We start from the raw sequence: 21065 nt of genomic DNA on the forward strand, positions 1-21065 counted from the left end.
TCTAACTGTTCTTCCAGCTCTCTTTGATAGTTTTCTCAAGGGCTTTCTGACCTTCAACCACTATCCAGTTCCAAAGCAGGAAATGGAATACTTTTTAAATGGAGCAGTAGCAGTGTCCACTACCATCAGCAGTGGACGAAAGTTCTCATTGTCCCAAACCCTCACAAAGCTTGATGCTGTCAATCTTAGTCTACTTTTCTGGTTAGTTAGCTGTGATGGGATCACATAGTTGTTTTAATTAGTGTTCAATTCTTGATGATTAATAAGATTAAGTATCTTGCATTCTGTTTTCTGGACACCTGGATTTCTTCTTGCGTGAAATATCTGTTTAGAATTTCGCCCATTTTATATGGTGCTGTCGCTCACATACTGTCAGTCTGTAGATATTCTAGATATCAGGATTTGAAGGTTATCTGTGTTGATAATGTCTTCTTGCAGGTGTGACCTGCAAGCGGTTGGCACCCGCTTCTTCCAGCATGCCCCATATGTCATCCCAGTGTCTTCTGGATTCTGTTAAACATAAGTATGTGCTCCTTTCTCTCTGGCTGTTTTAAATATTTTCTCTCTCTCTCTCAACAGCTTTTAAAGCTCTGAATAATTACTTCTTTAAATATTGTATGCTCTCTATTTTCTTCTTTCTTTCTAGAAATCTGATATGATCAGTATTTCTCCCTCTGTCCATTTATTCCCACCCAGAGGTGAAAATTTGGGGTCATATGGTGATTCCGTTTTTAATTTTTTGAGAAACTGCCATACTGTTGCCCACTGGAGCTGTACCATTTGACTTTCCCCCCAACAGTGCATGAGAGACCCAGCTCTTTCAGATACTCACCGATACTTGTCATTTTCTCTGTTATTGAGAGTAGCCATACTAATGGGCATCAGCGGGTATCTCATTGTAGTTTTGTTTGGTTTCCCTAATGATTAATGTGTGATATTGAGGATCCTCTCATGTTTATTGGATATTCATGTCTTCTTCAGAGAAAGGTCTATTCAAGTCATTTGTCCATTTTTGCATCGTGAGCTGTTAGGTTTTTATCGGTGGTCTTGTTGCATTTTAGGAGTTCTCTATACATGCTAGACCTTAGTCTCTTATCAGATACCTGCATTGCAAATATTTTTTCCTGCTCAGTGAGCTGATTTTTTTTCTGTTGATATTCTTTTGATGCATAAATTTTTTCAAGTTTCATGACGTCCATTTGTTCATTTTTTCTTCTGTTTCTTGGGCCCTTGGTATCATAGTCAATAAATCATTGCCAAAGTCAATGTCATAAAGAGTTTAAGCAATGTTTCCTTCTATATGTTTTATATTTTTAAGTCTTACAATTAAGTCTTTGGTATATTTCAAGTAAATTTTTGTACATGTTAGATAAAGGTCTGAATTCATTACTTTGCATGTGGATATCCAGCTTTCTCAGAACCATTTGCTGAAACGACTGCCCTTTCAACACTAAATGTCTTGGCATCCTTGTCAAAAATCATTTGACCTTATATGAGAAAATGTATTTCTGCCTTTTATGTCAATTTTAGCTCAAATATTCACAAAGTACCATAGGGAGGAGGGATAAGACAAAGAGATTGCCTGGGCTTCTGATACCCTAAGGTGATGAATGCCAGAAATAAGAAGACCATGGCAGACTGGAAAGGAAGGTTAGTAGTGAAAGATTTTACAAAGAATAATTGAAAGCTCTTGGTGATGTTTTGTTTTGTTTCATTTGAAAGCAAAGGTGTGAAGGAATCAGGTTATTTTGTTTTAGAAATTCCAGCTCAGGTAATTAGGAGAAGGCCAGTAATTAATAAAAATCAAATGAAAAGTCTAGAGGCATAAAACGGATGGCACCCCATCAGTCACACTCTCTGACTTAAAATAAGAGAGACCTAATTGTCTCCTCTCAATTTAAAATTTATGATATTGATTTATATTGCGTTAGACCATTACTTTGGGGAAACCTTCCATTATTTTCACACCTCTTAATGAAATAACTTTAGATGCTCTTATATTTGAATGACAGAAAAATGAGCAAAGGGAGAGCAGATTTAGCAAGTGTCTCAATAAACAGCTGGGTCTCAAACTGCAGTCTCCAGGCACATGAAGCATTTTCAGGTTTTGATAATGTAGCATCAGCTTTATAATTACATGAATATTTCTTAAATGCCAATGAAAACAAATGTCAGTACAGCACTATTAAGCATTCTAAGACTTCCATTTCGATGGACATACTAATTGTATTTGATCTAGGCTAGAAAAGCATTTGATTCTTGCAATCTTTGGATAAGCGATGTGAGATCAAGTGGACCCTGACTGCCCAGCTCTGTCTGGAGCTCCAGGATCAGTAATTCTCTCCAGTTCCCAAGATGGAAGCTCAACTTCCCAGAAATAATGCGAAATAATGCTTTCTCAGAGGAGGAGGAATTTAAGAAGCTGTATTTTACCTTTCTTAACATGTGGTTCAAGACTAGATACCTGACTGATCACTTACATTCTCAAATGAAATACTCATTAAAAAACATTGGTTTCAGACACCCATTCCAACCTTCAGAATCTCTGTGGTATTGGAGAAATTAATTCCAGGGGGATGACAAGAAATGTGAGAAGTGGAAATGAAATGATACTGCATTTTTATTTTTGTAATCATTTAATCTCCCTAGACTTAAGTGGACCAAAGTTACCTGCTAGTGGAGAAGGCAAGTACATGGTGAGATGTCCAGTTCTCGGACAGGTGTGTGCTTCTAGGAGAAATCCTCTGAGATCACCAGCTATGACAGAGGCACAGTGTTTTTTTCAGTGGCTTCATACATATTCAGATAAGCTCAATTTTACCATCATCTAAAATTAAGGTATAAATTTTGAGCTAAGTTGACATAAAAGGGCTTTTTATACCTCGTATATATTGTCATATGTTAAAGGAAAAGTGGATGCCTGGGCATTTACCATCTATCTATCCTTATTTGGATATTTGTGAATATTCAGTAGGAACTATGTTATTAGTTTTCTGCAGGAATTCTCCAGCTAATCCCAGGCATTTGAGGAAGACTGATGAAATCCTCATCTACCCCAAAGTTAGATGCTACCCAGTAGAAATACGTGCAACATGCAGAATCATCAGGGAGGTTACAACAATGGGATTTGACTTGTAAATAAGGATTTAGAATAACAATAATATTTTAGGTACATTTTAAAAACAATATTTGAGGTATTTTTTATTTATTTACCATGCAGGAGCTTAAATTTTGGTGTGCCTGGATGGGATAACTTATGTCACACTTTATACTTTAGGAAATCTATATCCTATCCATTATTTAGCTGATTTTCATAAGTTCTCTGCTTGGTACCAAGTTGGCTGATATTTTTATCATAATTTTTTTTTTTTTTTTTTAGAGAGGAGGCAATTGATATCTTAGAAGGTAGAATTCTGCCAATAATTGTTGTTACATAACATAGGTTAAGCATCATTAAATCTTTCTGGTGAATTTTTTTTAAATGAAATTAGTATTTGACCTCCTTTTTGATTATATATTTTAGATTTGCTTTTAGGGCCATTTCGCTTAACATAATATTGTTTCAGAGTTGTTGTTTTTTTTTTTTTAATTTTTTCATTGACTGGAATATAATTTTTTGTCCTTTTAATCTCAGTCATTCCACATCAATATGCATTGCACATACATGGCTTTCATAAAAAGTATGTGGCTGGATTTTGTGGATTTGAAGGATGGCTAGAGTTCAGTGATTCTGACCTTGGTCCAGAAAGATGAGAGGTGTGGGTTAAAGTAAGGACATACTTCCTTTTAAAGACAGAACATGGAAACTCAGCTTTTCATCCCGATGGGCAGGAATGCATCTGTTTAGATCACTCCATGGGCATCTCCAGGACGGATCAAGAGAAACCTCATGCATGCGTTCATGACAATCTACTGGCAGGGGCAGAACTTGGCACTCTGCATTTGCTCGTTTTTTCCAGTCCCATGACGGTTCCACTTGCCCAAGTGCACTGCTGGCGTCTGGCATGAAAACTCTAGTGTCCTTGCCAAGGGCACCAACAGAGGACGCTCCCACAGTCTCCAATTAGAGGCCATTCCAGCTCTATTTAGATCCAGTGAAGGCTCATCAAATCCACTGGAAGATCTTGTCTTGAAGCCACGTTTGTACAGCTTGTGCAGCTTTGTGATGTCCGCAGTATATTTAGTGAACTGTAACTTGCAAGGCTTCCTCATGGTTCTTGCATTCATATTTTTAAGTAAGATTGAGAAGACATAACTTTTTCTTATATGCATTTTTCATTTTCAGTGACAATTTGTTAAGCATATAGTGACACAGTGGGATAAAAGAGGTTGGTGTGAGGCTTGTGCCAAACTCTAGCATGCTCACACGTGTGCACACACACACACACACACACACACACAACTTGTGGTGCCACCCCTACTTTCAGCTGTTGGCATGTTAGAGCCAGGAGTACCTTACTCCTCTGTAGCTGAGTGTCACGCTTGCTAGTCCGAGGCCCAGACCCTCACTTCCTCCTCATGATGTCATTTCCTACTCTCTCTTCTAGGTGTGAAACCTCAGATGCAAGTCCCACACCACCTGCCGTGATATTTGCTCTAAACTCTTCTGTGGTCAAGAATTCCACCTTTCCGTTATTCCTATGAAATAACACTTTTATTTTCTTTAAATATTTTATTTATTTGAGAGAGTGAACGAGGGAGAGAGCACAAGCAGAAGGGATAGGCAGAGGCAAAGAGGGAAGCAGACTCTCTGCTGAGCAGGGACACCCCCCCTGACTTGGGGCTCCATCCCAGGACCCTGAGATCATGACCTGAGCTGAAGGCAGATGCTTAAATGGCTGAGCCACCCAGGTGCCCCTAAAATAACACTTCTAAAAAATTAGTTCTCTTGAGTGTAGTTGACACACAATGTTACATTAGTTTCATGTGTACAGCGTCGTGACTCACCTTCTGTATACAACACCCTATCCTCTCCTTCAGTGCAGCTCCCATCTGTCACCATACAATGTCATCACCATATCATTTACGATTGTCCCTATGCTGTGCCTTTTATTCCTGTGGCTTATCCATTCCATAACTGGAAGCTTGTGTCTTTCTTGTGTATACGGATAAACATTGCTGGGTGTTGGGAAAGCCGTAAACATGAAGTTGTTGAGAGGAAGAAGAGGGCATGGGAAGTGTTCATTCAAGGGTGTCTGGGTGTCTCAGTCAGCTGCGCGTCTGACTCTTGGTTTTGGCTCAGGGCATGATCTCAGGGCTCGTGAGATTAGGCCCCGTGTCACCAGGCTCCATGCTCGGCAGGGATCTGCTTGAGTAGTCTCTCTCTCTCTGCCCCTTCCCCTGCTCTAGACCTGTCCCCTTCTCTCAAAAATAAATAAAGGAAATTTTTTGTTAAAAAAAGGAAATGCTCATTCACTGACAGGGCTGGCACCACAGCTATGCCAGCAAGAAAGGTGAAAAAATAATGAATACTGTTTTTCTGAAAATAAATAAATTGGGGAAAAAAAAAAAAAAAAGAAATGTCTTACTAGACCAGTTCTATAACAAAGATGGTTCAAAAGACAGATTTGTTCATCTGAGGTTTCATGTCATTTAGGATCTATGAAGTGAATGAGCGAATAGGAGCTTCTGAGACAAGGGGGAAGGGGGCAGGGGCTACTACTAATCCACCAGGAACTTCCCTGGCTTCCTTTGCATTCAATATTCAAACACCAAATACCAGCTTTGGACAATCTAGGTTTTAAAATTTGTCTTTATTATTCTTTTGGTCTTCTGATGATTTCTTCGTCCTTTCTTCTCACAATTTTTTTCTTTATTCTGTATAGTAAATGCACATTTTCCCCATAGAACAATACTATTATCTGGTGACTATAAAAAATATTGTAAAATCCTGTTTAATATGAGCACAAGCAAAATCCAGATTCTTTGCATACATTTTATTAAAAAGAGTTATGTTTCCTCAATATATTTAAAAATGTGAATACGAGCAACATGAGAAAACTTTCTATATTATATCTAAAGAAATAAAATAAGGAAACAAAAGATCTGTACAAGCCCATGCAAATATCAATAATATTTTAAAGGGCTTCCAAACTTCCTTCCTGAAATTCTTTAAGTTTTGATTTCTAAAATCCATGTATGAGTAAATTTTATGTTAAGTCAGAAGTCATGGTACATAAACTCAGTGCCAACATTAAAACCCTTAGGAAGAGAAACTCTCTATGAAGATGTATGCCAACCTTATACTTATAGATAACAGCAACCTTAAAAAGGTTTAAAGTATTATACTATGAATTTTATGTTAAAGCAATGTTGTTTCTAGACAAGAGTGAAATAAATCAGATAATATGATGATGCAAGCTATTTTAATAGTATGTTGTCAAGATTTTTTGCAATTGCTTTTAAAATTGCATTTTAAGTTCAGTTAACTAATTGTAAAACCCCAAACCCCTACTCAGTCTTGAGTAGGAAGCTGGGAGCCAAGGCTGAGATGTGTTCTAGATGGGTAGAGAAGGGTAGAGACAACGAAGTGGCCATTGGAATATAAGGATATATCCAGAGATATTTCAGGACTTTCCCAAGTAAATAAACAGAAGTGGAGATATTATGTAGCTTATGACATAATTCAAAATGTGTGAGAGTGGGGAGTTTGAGGGAAATATTGACTCACATTCTCTAAGACTATCCGGTTGGGTAGTTGAGCTACGCCTTGCAAACATATCCAAGTACTGAAGTTACGCCTTAAAATCAGAGGGTTTTGTAGTTCTGGTAACATGGCCAGGTCAGGCAATTCCATTTTCCCATAAACTGCTGTTCAAGGAATAGCTCTGTGTTTTGTGATTTAATGGCATCCGTGAGTTGTAAAAGCCTAGACGAACAATATTTTCAGCTCAGGAAAAGGAAGTTTCGGGGATATTAAATGAATGGTTCAATGTTATAAGTTAGCTATAAAGCTGTTTAGGTTTTAGGTCAAAAGAAGTTGCATTTTTCTAAAGTAACTGAACCTCCATTTTGTCCATTTATGAAATGAAGATACCTCTGATTTTGTTCAGTGATAGTCTAATCAGATAGACATTAATTTACTGAAAGTCCATCTACAATATGGCTAGCAGTCAAACTTTCTTTTGAATATGAAATAAATGTATCACACAGTCCTGAGTTAATAAATTACAACTTTGAATTTTGTTGGAAGAAGACATTTACCCATGATACAAAGGTGGGGTTAGCAGGGTCAAACTGCAATACTTTAGTCTTAAAACCCCTATCATTTCTTATAAAATATCGAAGACCTCAAAGTGCTTTGGCTTATATGGCCGTATCAGTCAATTCTTATTATATTAGACATTTGAGCTGATAACATTTTAAAGATTTTATTTATTTATTTGACAGAGAGAGATCACAAGTAGGCAGAGAGGCAGGCAGAGAGAGAGAGAGGAGGAAGCAGGCTCCCCGCCGAGAAGAGAGCCCGATGCGGGACTCGATCCCAGGACCCTGAGATCATGACCTGAGCCGAAGGCAGCGGCCTAACCCACTGAGCCACCCAGGCGCCCTGATAACATTTTAAATAGCTATTTTTTTTTTAATTTTTTTTTTAAATTTTATTTATTTATTTGCCAGAGAGAGAGAGAGAGAGAGAGCAAGCATAGGCAGACAGAGTGGCAGGCAGAGCCAGAGGGAGAAGTAGGCTCCCTGCGGAGCAAGGAGCCCAATGCGGGACTCAATCCCAGGACGCTGGGATCATGACCTGAGCCGAAGGCAGCTGCTTAACCAACTGAGCCACCCCAGGCGTCCCTAAATAGCTATTTTTTAATTCCTAGGAAAATTATACTGTGGTAACATAAAAACATGTTAAAGGCATTGATTGATATTAACATATTAATAAATATTAAAATAATAATTAGAAGAATTACATTTTTCTACATTTTTGGAAACCTACTTAGTGTCTGGCTTATTAAAAGACAACTAGATTCTCACATCCACTTCATTAAATGCGTCACAGTGCATTCCTATCGTTGAAGTAAATCAAGAAAATTCAGCTTCACAGAGATGGCTAGTTGAAAAAAGGAGGTATATTGTCATAGCCTTTTCGGATGAATACTACCTCAAATCTCAAAAAGTGATAGTTTCTTAAAGGTTAGTTGCAACGAGGAATGTGAAACTGTATCAATGAAGTTTTAGTGTTCTGTTCATTAACATCTGTCTATGGCATTTTTACCCATTCAGGATTTCTTAAGGTCATGCATTACTCTTTGACAATTATTGGATCACTGTAACATAGATCTTCCAAATGTTGATCCATTTCATTATTGAACATCAAAAATCCCATTTGTTCATTTACTCAACAATCACATTTAAACATGCTTTAAGTACTGAGAAGCTGTCAGATACACAGTGATGGATATGATTTTCCTTGCTTGAAGCTTGAATTTGATTATTGGCAGCAAATATTGTCAGTTGTTTTTCTTAAAGTCAACAGATTCACTATGTGCATTCTGCAGAAAAGACATGTATTCAAAATTTTAGATTTTAAAAAATAGCACTTTTTCATCGAGGAGATTTTTAAGCAAAATAGTTCTCTACCCCCACAAATGCATGGGCACGAATTATACAATAAATACTAATGGCTATGGTTTGGTGCCATTGTCTTGAAGCCTGCTAAGGCATCAGCAGTTTATTTACCGTTGCTTTTGCACCGTCGATTCAAATGTCAACACAGATGTTCCAGTGTAATTCATAAATTCAAAAGTTTTCCAACAATTTGAATATTTCAGCACAACTAGCATTTGTTGCCAAGCATTCTCGTAGAAGCTCTTTGATGACTGGCTCACAGTGACACTGGATGAACTCGAGCAAAAGAAGCAAGCTCACCCATGTCTGTACATCTATTGGTTACACAAAAATAAAATTCTGTAGACAAGATGTTAAGTCTTTCTTCTTGTTTAAAACTAAAACTTTAAATCAGCAAGTTGCTATACGGCCGGAAAGCAGCAGACTCCTGTTTTTTGTTGTTTTTTCATTTTTTTTCTGATTACCCATCCAGTAGACATCCATCAATGGCAGCCATGCACTGTCTTCTCAGTCTGGCCTCTCTCGTGTGTGCTTCTCCAGCCAACGCAGGACAATAACTTACTTTGTAGGATGCCTCAGGGACTTCATCAGTTTTAGTTTCAAAAGTGTAATATAAGATTTTTAGCTTTTGAAGAACTGATTATGTCTGCATTTGAAGTATTCATTACTTCTTAAAAAATTATTTATATTATATTATTAAATTATTTATTAAATTATTAAATTATTTATATTATATTATTAAATTATATTATTATTATGTTGCAATCAAACTGTCACAATAAAATTACTAGAAAATAAATCACAATAAAGCAAATTATTACCATCTATAAAGCTGAAGAGATGATCGCTTTTGTCATATTTTTATTTCTTATGGACAGCTTTCCCATCTTATTGGGAGTAGATTTCTCCTTTTCATGAGTAAGAGGCCTCTTTGGAATATTAGTGTCTCCTTTTCTCCAGCTTTAGAAATAAACTGTAGAAGGACAGTGGAGACAGGAGGCTGTCAGTCTCCTCCATCTCCAACAAATGTCTCCCCTGACAGGAAGAAGAATACATTACAGATATATTTCTTTTATTTCAGGGAAAATATTATGGAATTTCATAATAGTCATAGTTAGATGAAAATTTTAAAATTAGGAGAAAATTTAAAATATTTTACATATGTATATAATTATAAAATAAGACATAAATTGCCTAAATTCTGGTTGTGCTTTCATGTATGTTAGAGATATAACTCTAAATTTCATAATAATAGTGTCTTGGACAGAATGAGATTACAGAGATTACAGGAGGGAAAATTGAACCAAGCCAGTAAGTGTCCAGTAAAATTATTAAGAATTAACTGGGATTAATCTCTGGCAATGTACATCATTTATACCCTAAATTCACTACCTTAAGAATGTTCTTGGAAATGCAAGCAAATATTTCAGTAACCATAGTAGTGATAACGTCATCAAACTGCATCTAGGGTCTGGAAACCACCATACATATTTATTTAGGAGCTGAAGCTGATGGTATTCTATATTCTGTGTATGGCTTTTGAGGTGGACCCTGAAAGAGAGGAAGAGGGAGTGGAGAATTGTTTCAAGTAGTTTTTATGGCTCAACCTTCAAGTGAAGTTCAGCCATTTTGTCCACATTTCGCTGGGCAGAACTCAGCCACACAGCTACCCACAGCTGTAAGGGGGGCTGGGGAGTGTAGTCAGCTGATGCCCAGAAGGAAAGAGACTCGGGTTTTGTCGATTAGAGATTAGTCCTTAATATAGCATCTAATTCGATAATTTACTGTAGGAGCCTCTGATTTGGAAAGGGGTAGTTTTATGTGTTGTAAATACGTCAACAGTATAAGAAAATCAACCTGGTATAAAGTCACTGTATTTTTTATATACACAGAAAAATACATTAAATTCAAAAGTATTAATGGAGCTCCCACTATGTCCAAGTGGTATTCTAGGTCTTGGAGACAAGGAGCAGTAGACAAAAATCCCTTAGAGTGTGCTTCCTTATAGTCTGGTGAGAGTCGATGGCCAATAAAAAAGAAAACCAATAGTAAAACAATAGTGGATTTTGATAAAAGAAACCATGAAGGAAGAAAATAAAGTAAGAGGTAGAGTTATTTTAGAGAGGCTCATGAAGGAAGGTCTTTTGAGAAGACGGTTCTCCAGTCATGAGCTGAAGAAGGGGAAGGATCCAGCTGTGCAAAGAGCGGCAGCGGGGGTGGGGGCAGGGTAGACGGGGCAGACAACTGGTTCTGAGCGCTGAGGGGACAGCCTCATGTGCCGGAGGAACAGGAAGGCTCCACGTGTTTTGAGAGATGACAGAAAAGTCTAGAGCCTGTGGTACATTGGGCCAGGGGGTCAGGGGCAGGAACACAGAGAATCACTGTCCTTTAGAAAGATCTGTGGTTTTATGTTATGGGGAGTGACGAGCCAGGTGAGTATAATGATTTGGTTTATATATATATATATATATATTTTAAAAGATTTTATTTATTTATTTGACAGAGAGAGATCACAGTAGGCAGAGAGGCAGGCAGAGAGAGGGGAAGGGAAGCAGGCCCCTGCTGAGCAGAGAGCCCGATGCGGGACTCGATCCCAGGACCCTGAGATCATGACCTGAGCCAAAGGCAGCGGCTTAACCCACTGAGCCACCCAGGTTTATATTTTTAAAAAGTTTATTTGGGTTGCTTAGTGGAGAACATTTTGGGAAGGTCTAGAGTAGAAGGTGGCTTACTGAGTCTAACCTCACTGTGCCACTGCATAATCATTTCTGTCATTGCCCATGAACAACCTGGGGCAATAACCCCCAAAACAACAACAACAACAACCAAAAAAACCCAAAAAACAAAAACCAAAAAACACTACTACAACAACAACAAAAAACCCCACTAATCTTAGTGGTCTTAAACTTGGTGTAGGCTGCTTTAAAAAAATTATTGTATTATTTATTTTCTATTTTGTAGGTCATAGGGCCATCTGTTATTGTGACTGTGCTATTACTGGTGGTTCATTCAAATGGAAGTACAGAAACAATTTCTCCCTCTCTCCCCCTGCCTTTTCTTAACCATCAGAGCTCTCACCATTAATATAAAGACAAAAATAAATTTTCAACTCCCAGAACTGGCATTTGTCTCAACATTGTCTAGCACAAGTTATAAAAATGACAAATGTTAGCCTTCAAACCAGAAAATGGAATACCAGCTACATTTCCACAAGAATCATAGGAACAGTCATGCCGGCTGAAACATTCAAACCTATAATGACTATTATTAAATGTTATGCAAAATAGTGAAAGGGACATAATAATAAAGAATCTGCAACACTGAGATGGACAAGCTTGATGTAAAAGTGAGGGGGAAATATTGGGTCTCTTCAATACCAAGAAAACTGCTTAGTGGTGACCACCAATCTGAGTAATTCTATACAAAACATAATTCTTTTATTGTACACAGTAGGTATTAAATATACACTTTTTTAAGGGGCACCTGGGTAGCTCAGTCCGTTAAACATCTGTCTCTTGATTTCTGCTCAGGTCGTGATCTCCGGGTCATGAGATGAAGCACGTGTTGGTCTCTCTGCTCAGCAGGGATCTGCTTGAGGTTCTCTCTCCCTCTCTCAAATTATAGATATATATATATATATAATATATATAATATATATATATCTCAACATATATATGATATAGTGTGTATATATATTATATATATAAATATATATATTATTTATGTTTAAAAGAATAACCAAATATCCATTAATTTAGATAAAGGCAAAAAAAAATCCACTTGGGGATATCCTGATCCAAATTAACTATGTGGTCCTCATTTCTGCATCTTTCATGGACATTGCATACAGTTACTTCTTCCTCCCTCCTTCCCTCACCCTTTATCTTTTCTTTCCTTCCTTCTTTCTTTCCTTTTTTCCTTCCTTCCTTCTCCCTTCCTCCCCACCCCCCATTCCTTCCTTCCTTCCTTCTGAAACGTAAAAGAAATGTTTTTAAAATAATTATACAAAGGAGTTTGTATCTCAATTCAAAATATATTCCCACATTGCAATAGTGTTCTATGATAAAGTGAACCTGGGTAGTGGACCTGACTGAATCGTGGCCTTAAGCCAGGCCTTTCAGTTTAAATATATCAGTATGTATTATTGCTTAAGAAAATAAGGGAGAAAAAGCTGTAATGAAAATAAGTACAGCGATACGGTCGCTGGAAGTCACGGGCTTGGCATCTCCAAGCACACGGACATATAAAGGAGCATCCCTAGATGCACATCGACATCTATGCACACACAGTCTTGATGTCCAGAAATTATTGCCTCCTGAGAGTGCTGCCCTTTCATATTTCAGCCCTAGACTCCTGTCGAGCAGTGTCTCTCCACATATTTCTAACTTTATAAGATTTTTAATTTATAGCCAATACCTTAATAGTATAAAGAAATTAAATTTCACAGTCTTCTTTTAAATTGGATGCCATGTGTCTCCAAGAAAAATTTTCGTAGCCTTTAATGCCTTTATCCTTAAGGAAAAGAAAATCCAATTCAAAGTAACTGAAATTATAAGGACGTACATTGTTTCAAAAAGCAAAAGGGGGAGGGACATGTGACTACAGGGTAGTTGAATACAGTGCCCCAGTGATGTCCGTAAGGATTTGCGTTCTCCAGGTTTCTATTCTGCTCTCCCTTGAGAGTTAGCATCTCCTCATGTTAGTGCCTGCCAACATCATAAGCTGACCACCGTGCATGATCCCAAAGGGACCCCATACAAGCCAGATCACAGAGGAAGCCAGAAAACTATATGCCTTGTTTCTTATTACTCAAGAAAACTTTCTCAAAAGTCCTTCAAAAGACAGAGGTCTTTGTTTTCTGCTTACCATTACATTTCACTGGTTGCATACCTATCTCAAAATCAATTTTAGAGAATGGAAGCAAACCCACCATGATGGCTTTTAACACCTAGGACGCTTCTGAGGATCATGATAAGTCAAGTTTCCTCCAAGTACATGAGCAGAGGACACATACATGGACCTGGGGTGGGGTGAGGGGAAAGCCAGAGAGGGAGCTGGCTTTGAGAGGACCCAGCGTATACTGAGGAACACTTTGGAAGCTCGCATGGACTAAAAAATTAAGGAAAAATGTCTTCTGGAAACAGGATAGTGCATTCCGCTGCAGGATGGAGTCCCTCAGTTTCACAGATGAAATTTGTCTTCCAGTATTTCAGTGGCAAAGAAAATTGTGTTTCAACAACTTACAAAATCTGTTAAATCCAAACAAATTATTATATGTGTCATAGATGGAAGTTTACTCAAAGCTTGACTTACCTATGGATACATTTTACAAAACCGTCTGGTGTCTGATTATGGATTTAGAGGTAATGAATAATATTTTTACTTGATGCCTAGATGATGAATGGCATTGGAAGGTTTTTAAAAATGGCTTCTTGTGTGGTGATAAAAATGCTGTGATAATAATTCTGTTTTATAAATTAACATTTCAGTCATAACATTATCATGCATTTTGTTTATCCACTTAAGTTCTCTTAATATATTTTTTGGCAGATTCTTAAATAGTTTAATGGTATATTACTCACCATAATTTTAAGGAATAAATGCAGAATAAGACTAATTATCCAAACCATAAGTGACTCTTAATCTCATGAAACAAACTGTGGATTGCTGGGGGGAGGGGGGTTGGGAGAAGGGGGGTAGGGTTATGGACATTGGGGAGGATATGTGCTTTTGGGTAAATTGGAAGGGGAGATGAACCATGAGAGACTATGGACTCTGAAAAACAATCTGAGGGGTTTGAAGTGTCGGGGGGGTGGGAGGTTGGGGTACCAGGTGGTGGGTATTATAGAGGGCACAGCTTGCATGGAGCACTGGGTGTGGTGAAAAAAAAATGAATACTGTTTTTCTGAAAATAAATAAATTGGAAAAAAAAAAACAAAAAAAAAACCAAGACTAATTATCTTTTTCTCAATTTTTAAGATCCTGACTTTAAGGACCTTGGCGTTTTGAAACCATTACCAGGTCGGTAAAATAGATACTCGATAATGTTCAGAGGTCTTTGTTTTCTGCTCTGAAATATACTTTTGGTTTATTATTCAAGCTCCATTTTTGTGTGTTTGTTTGGCATTTCATTATTTAGCATGTGAGTTTGAGACGGGCGGTCCTGAAGGAATTGTGGAATCTGTACAAATTATGAAAGAAGGCAAAGCTTCTGCTAGTGAGGCTGTGGATTGCAAGTGGTACATCCGGGCACCTCCACGATCCAAGGTCAGTCTGAAGGTGAAAACATTTGACAGTCCGCTTGGGAAGTATGTGGAGCACGCATTGCTTTGAACCAACTGGACATGCTTAGTGAGTTTCAGAGTGAAATCGTAAGCTTTCGTTTTATTTTAGTTTGAAATGCAACTTTTCTTACCCCATCCAAGGAAATTTTTGATGCCATAAATAATACGGAGAAGGTGCTTTGAAAAGATCACCTGGACAAGAGACCCTAATGTGACACCCCTCCCTCTCTGGAAAATGGATTGAAATTCTATACCTAAGCTGTGGGTCTAAGTATAATCACATTTATGACTGTATAGTCAGTATTTGTATTTTGCTCGCTTTTCAACCTAATATCGAATCTTTGGAAGAAATTGTCCAGGCCTTGCAAAAACCCCGTATCTCTGGCATATAGAATATCTTGTGATAAGGCTGGGGGACAGTGGCGAACAGGACCTGGGAGAGCCTGGCCCAAGCAAAGAGGTCAGCCTGGACTTCACTGCCTCTTAAGCTACTTTTTATTGTTGTTATGAGAACATTTTGGTCTAACATTACCAAGCCCTCCAATGTTCTCATGACAGGGAAGTCAGCAATTTATGTTATCACCTTGACTTTTAAATACTGCAATACATTTTTTAAATTGTAAATTTACATGCTATTAAACGAAATACATTATGGGTCAGATTCAGACTCAAACCACTATTTTGGAACTACTTCCTTAGAACAACCATATTTATCCTCTTATTGAAATTTTAAGGAATACTGGGGATAGTGACTGTGTCAGTCACTATCTTCAGTGGGGACTGTTGATTATTTGCCAATCTCCCTTCCTGTATTGCCATTTCTCAGTTATATAGTTTCAACTAAGCCTTATTGATTTATTAGGTTTGTCATTGACTTTACTGAGGTTGAAACAGTTTGTTATTTAATTAATAGATTTAGTGGCTCTGTAAAATCTCAAGCATCATGTTGGAGAGATGAAGAAAGCATGTCAGGCCCCTATCCTCTTCCTGTTTAATTCTTAGACAAATATGTAATCAAATAACCCAAGGAATGAGCCATGAGCATTGAGGTGTCCCTAAGGTGTAGTAGAGAGAGGGGGAAGTCGCATACACCTGCAGAGGTAAGTCAAATGTGGAATCAAATTCAGCCAGGGTGTCCACTGACTCTTAGTAAGAAACAGCTTTGTGTCAGGTAGATTAGGGAAACGCTCTCCAGGTAGACGGGAGAGCATTGGGGCCATAGAATCAGCAGACAATTAGGAGTTAGGTAATTGAATGTGACCAAATAAAAGCATGGAGGTGAATAAAAGTACGGAGGTCGATGGTGAGTCTTTGAGCCCAAGGGCTGTAAAGAACCTGGATTCATTCCGGTAGCCTTAGTGATACACAGAGAAGCACGAAGCAGGAAATCGATGTGATCCGATCTGCATTCTGGAAAAAGAGCTTTTCCCTGGGAAGCAGGGACAGAGGCATGGAACACTGCAAGCAGAACACTCAGGAGGAAGATACCGCAATGAGCCCCAAGGTTGAGGCTAGCGGATGACGGTAGACAGGCCGAAGAAAGATTCAAGATCAACAGAGGAGAATTTGGTGGCTTGATATTCAGGATGTGGGGGAGGGATAGAGGCATCTTTGGGGAGGCTGGCATTTCAGGAAGTAGGTTGGTTTTCTTCACTTGATTTCCCCAGGAATCTGTCTCTGGGTCTGCATACGATTTATAAGTGCGGCACGCTTTGCCCCGACATCGCCGTCACAGACATTCAGAGCCACGCTCCCTCTTCCAGCTTTGCCCCTGGTGGGCCTCTGTGCATCTGTGCAAATCTTTGAAACTTTTATTGTATTATCAAGAAAGACCCAGTGATTCCTCCTTTAAAAAAAAAAATAATCAAAGACTGTTCGTGACACAAAAGCCAACGCACTCGCTGGATTATAAAGGAGCTAGATTGCAGTGTGTTATTCTCTCTTATGTAATCTGTGGGTTCACATGCAAGTGCTATTCATTTTCTTAAACTCTATGAATGAAAGATGAAAAAAATAAAGTTCTCCGGCTGGAAACATTTGAGCCCCTCCTCATTGCTGTAAGCAGCATCTTTGTCACGGCAGTGTTAAAGAGAGGGCTTTGATGGGAGCGTAAACACACGTCGTTTTTGTTTTGTTTTGTTTTTCCAGCTGGTAAATAGGCTGTCTTTTGTACAATTCCAGAGCAACAATACCCAGTGTACCTGTCTGTTACAGAATTTGGCATTCTGTGACCCAAAGGGGAAGCCGCCTGCAGAGCTGGACAAAGATGACTCTATTGTGACAGGCTTTCTCCGTTAAATTAAAGGTTAGAAGATAGGAAGTGGCTTTGAATAGCTGTGGAGAAAAGCAAGAACTGGATATGACTGCCTATGTGGGCTTTCTATTTTTGTGGAGTTCCTAACAGCTTATGAGGATAGACTATCAAAGCCCGAATTAAACTTGAAGGGGCTGGTGGTGAATATTTGAATGATAACTGGGAAATTGAAACATATTACACAATGCAAGTGCTAAATAGTTTCCCAGGTTTTATTAAAATTTATATCAAGGCTATATTGCTTCTCCGACTTTTGACAAATAGAAAATAGTCATACACATTTAATTAGAATGTGATTAGTCCAGATTTCTTAGAATTTGGCATACTAGAGCCAGAAAGAACGTTGGGAATCTGCTCCTGATTAACTCATTTAACAGATAAAAAAGCTGAGACTTGATCATCAAGTCTTATATGGGCTAATAATGGAATATAGAGATCTCTTTGTGCAGACTCTAGAGCAAGGGTGCGAAGGGTGATATGGCATCTTGTCCTGGACCTGGTACAGAAGAGAACCGACAGAAAAGAATGTGGGGTGATCATATCATGGTAACTATTTGAATGTCAATTCCCTCAAGGCTGCGGCTTAATGTATCTCTAGATACTCAGTACCAAGTGAAACATCTGTCATTCAGTTAAAACTCATGTAATACAAAACAAACTGACGTGTTTCTAGAAAAATGGACATGGTGGCAATCTTCAGACATTTGAAGGACTCTCATATGACGGAGAACAAGAGGATAAGGGTTAATCTGCATGATTTCAAGTACTATAATTTATTTGAATGCTTGAAACTGGAACTATATAGCTTTTGGTTTGATATAAAGAAGGTTTGTCTTTAGTTTTAATAATGGAGCTGCTCAAAAACCGAATGATATTCCATAAGGAGGAATCTAAATAAAGTTTGGCAAAGATTTGGTATAATAATTTAAAAGCAAGGTAGTTCTTTAGCATAGATAATATTAAACTCCCCTCAAAACCAAAACTTGGTGAGTGTATGGTAAGTGACTGCCCAAGTATTTGGTCTGTTGGTACAGAGCTAAGGCAAGATTTCAGCTCCTGACTCGCAGTCCAATGTGGTGTCACCAAACCACACTATTTGAGGGAATTGTCAAATTTGTTAAGATAGAAAAAGAGATAAATCCAAGACTTATAGAAGTACACAAATGAAGATGATTAACTTAATGATTAAGGTGTTGGGACAATAAAACTCTAGCTTTTAGCAATTACCCATCATTTAAAACTTCACATTAATTTTTAATGTGTTGTTACTCCAGTCAAAAATGTTTTGAATAAAATTAGCATTAAACTTGACAAACATAGTAAGTCGATATTTTATAGTGAAGTTGTTTTAAGGTAAATTATATGATGAACTTAATTGTAGGTGGAATCTTAAAGATGACACCCAAGATTTCCAGCCCAATCAGTGACTGTGAATATAAAATATTACATACCTGATTATGTTAAATTATCTGGCAAAAGGGATTTTGCTGATGCAATAAAGGTTACCAATCAGTTGGCTCTGGGTTAATTAAAAGACAGTTTTTCTAGGTGAGCCTATTCTAATCACATGAGCCCGTTAAAAGCTGAATTTTCTCTGGTTGTAGGCAAAAGGGGGAGTCAGAGGAACTAAGAATGTTTTCTAGGAGCTAAAAGTGATCCCTGGTAAATGGGCATCAAGGAAACAGGGACCTTGATACCAGAATGGCAAGCTGCTGGGTTTTTCAGCCTCATATGCCCTTAGCAGAGAACACAGTCCAGCCCCCAGTCACTTTACCCTACAGAACTCAGGGATACTGAATGGGTCTTGTTTAAAGCTGCTCTATTTCTGGGAACTTGTTACGGGCAAGGAGAAAACTAACAGCAGATGAAGAGTAGTAACTATACTTGATTACAATGATAAGTTTTAGGGTTCTAAATATTGAGTCTTCCTTTATTATCTCTAAAAGTGAAAATAAAAATTAAGTCAACAAAATGGAAATTTTAACTGGCTAGATAACCACCAATGAACAGTTCACGATTCACTTTGTTTTTAACTGAAATCTCAGTTTTGTACAATCAGATTTTAGAGATGGAGTGTTTTGATACTTGCTTATGCATGCCAGAAAATCATTTTAATATTCCCATCAGGATTTGTTATAGGAGGTATCATTTCAGGACTTCAGAGAATATGATTTTGTGATTTTCTCCTCCAAATAAAGGGGGTGCTGCTACTAGCCTCCAGATTCATGGGATATCGAACCTAAAATTCTAAGACCTGGAATGTCCAGTCACAAATCAAACAGTAAACAGGGAAGTTCTGGGCTACACATTTTTTAGAATGTGGCTTTATTTATTAAAATAGAAAGTATTGAAACCATGGACAGCATTTCTGAGGCTGCGGTGTGTATTTAATTTGTATTTTCGTGGAGAAAACTGTTCTGGCAAGTCTAAATAATTGCCCCAAACAATGTCTGTTTTCTGCATCTCACTGCAACACACGGGGAAGGACTAGGTTGAAAGGTTGGTATTTAAATATATTTTTTTGTAAATATATTACTTAGTAAATTGTTAGCTAGATTTACTTGCCTTAACTACACAAAAGGGATTCTTCTCTCCATATTAGTGTGATTTAGAAGACAGATATTACTAGAAATTGCTTATGTGTTCTGAAGCTTCTCCGGTCCTATTCAATAAATCATTTTGTCAGCTCAACCCCCGTGATTGATTAGAAAGAAGAATGCATCAAAATGATTCACTGAAAGGAGATTGTAATCTGACCATTTTACTGGAGTTATATATGGTTCTGTTTATCATTTTCCCTTTTTCTCGGCAGAGAGACTAAAGAGCTTTCTGTAGTTTTCCACCTTAAATAAAACCCATGTCATTAGGCATTCTCCCCTTTGGTGATCTTATGGCACAAGTTTTAAGCTGGCCAGATATCATTTAAATCCCAATCTAAGGAAGGCTTTTATACGATGTATCCTAGAGCTAGTGTGGGGAAGCTTGGTCACTTCTCTGGCTGGACAGTTGGGTTTTGCACCGACAGGACTGCACCCAGTAAACCAAAATATGCCGGTGGCATATTTTATATCTTTTCTGAAATGATTTTTTAAAAATGAAGTTAAAAAAATAATGGAATGCTTCAGAAGAGAATATATAAAATCTAGCGACTAATTGTTCACTTCCTCTATAAATGGTGTCCTGTCTAAGAATGGCCTTTAAATATAGAAGGTGCTTAGACCACTGTCATTGAACTTCATGTGAGAATACCAGTCAGTTGCCTCCTATGGAAAAATGTGGACGCTCTCTTGAGCTGTCAAATGAGAAACCACGGGCTGAATATGCAAATTGCCTTTCTAACTATAGCAGTGCTCTTCTCTGAAACAAACTTCTTTTTAAGAAAATTTAAGACAGGCCTTCCTTTCAGTGGGACACATTTATTTTCTGTGAATCTCATTTTTATCTGGATGGTCAACATGTTTCTTTGCCCCTGTAGGAAAATCAAAATAGTTTGGCTTTGCTGGTTTAGTCATTTATCTGGTTGTGGTTTGTTTTCCTTAAGATGATAATTTTCTTTCTGGAATATAAATCTGTGAGAATTATTAAAAAAAAAATACATCAGTCTGCATAGTGTGGTACAAAGGAGGATCCGTCGGGTGTTCAATACTCATCTGTCACCTAAGGGCTTGGGTCACTTTGAAAGTTACGTAGTTTCTCCCAGTGTCATCTTTTTCATTTTAAAATGGTTATAACTAGTGTCTGTTGTTGTCGAGAGATTGGAGTGAAATCATGTGTTAGCACAATGTCTTAAGTTATTGCCAGTTTGGGATGTAAATAATAAATTAGCATTTTAAGCTGCGTTTCTTCAGGCAGGGTAAGATACTCAAAATAGGAGGGCAGGCATCTTGGGCCACTGACTC

General features: G+C 37.9%; 1 protein-coding gene across 5 annotated transcripts in view; it reads left to right on the forward strand.

Moving 5' to 3' along the window:
• The window catches only part of NETO1 (neuropilin and tolloid like 1), a 125500-nt gene that overhangs the window by 51686 nt on the left and 52749 nt on the right, over window positions 1-21065 (forward strand). For 4 of the 5 annotated variants that reach the window (XR_006383876.1, XM_044242817.1, XM_044242816.1 and 1 more), the window contains exons 5-6: window positions 14548-14589; window positions 14669-14835. Coding sequence is in view for 4 of the 5 variants with exons in the window: in XM_044242817.1 (XP_044098752.1) it covers window positions 14548-14589; window positions 14669-14835 (209 nt within the window). In the remaining variant the exon portion in view is untranslated. The remainder of the gene's footprint in view (window positions 1-14547; window positions 14590-14668; window positions 14836-21065) is intronic. The other variant, XM_044242819.1, reaches the window with a different exon arrangement.

This window comes from Neovison vison, chromosome 3, assembly GCF_020171115.1.
Source record: "Neovison vison isolate M4711 chromosome 3, ASM_NN_V1, whole genome shotgun sequence".
In the NCBI taxonomy this organism is placed as follows: domain Eukaryota; kingdom Metazoa; phylum Chordata; class Mammalia; order Carnivora; family Mustelidae; genus Neogale; species Neogale vison.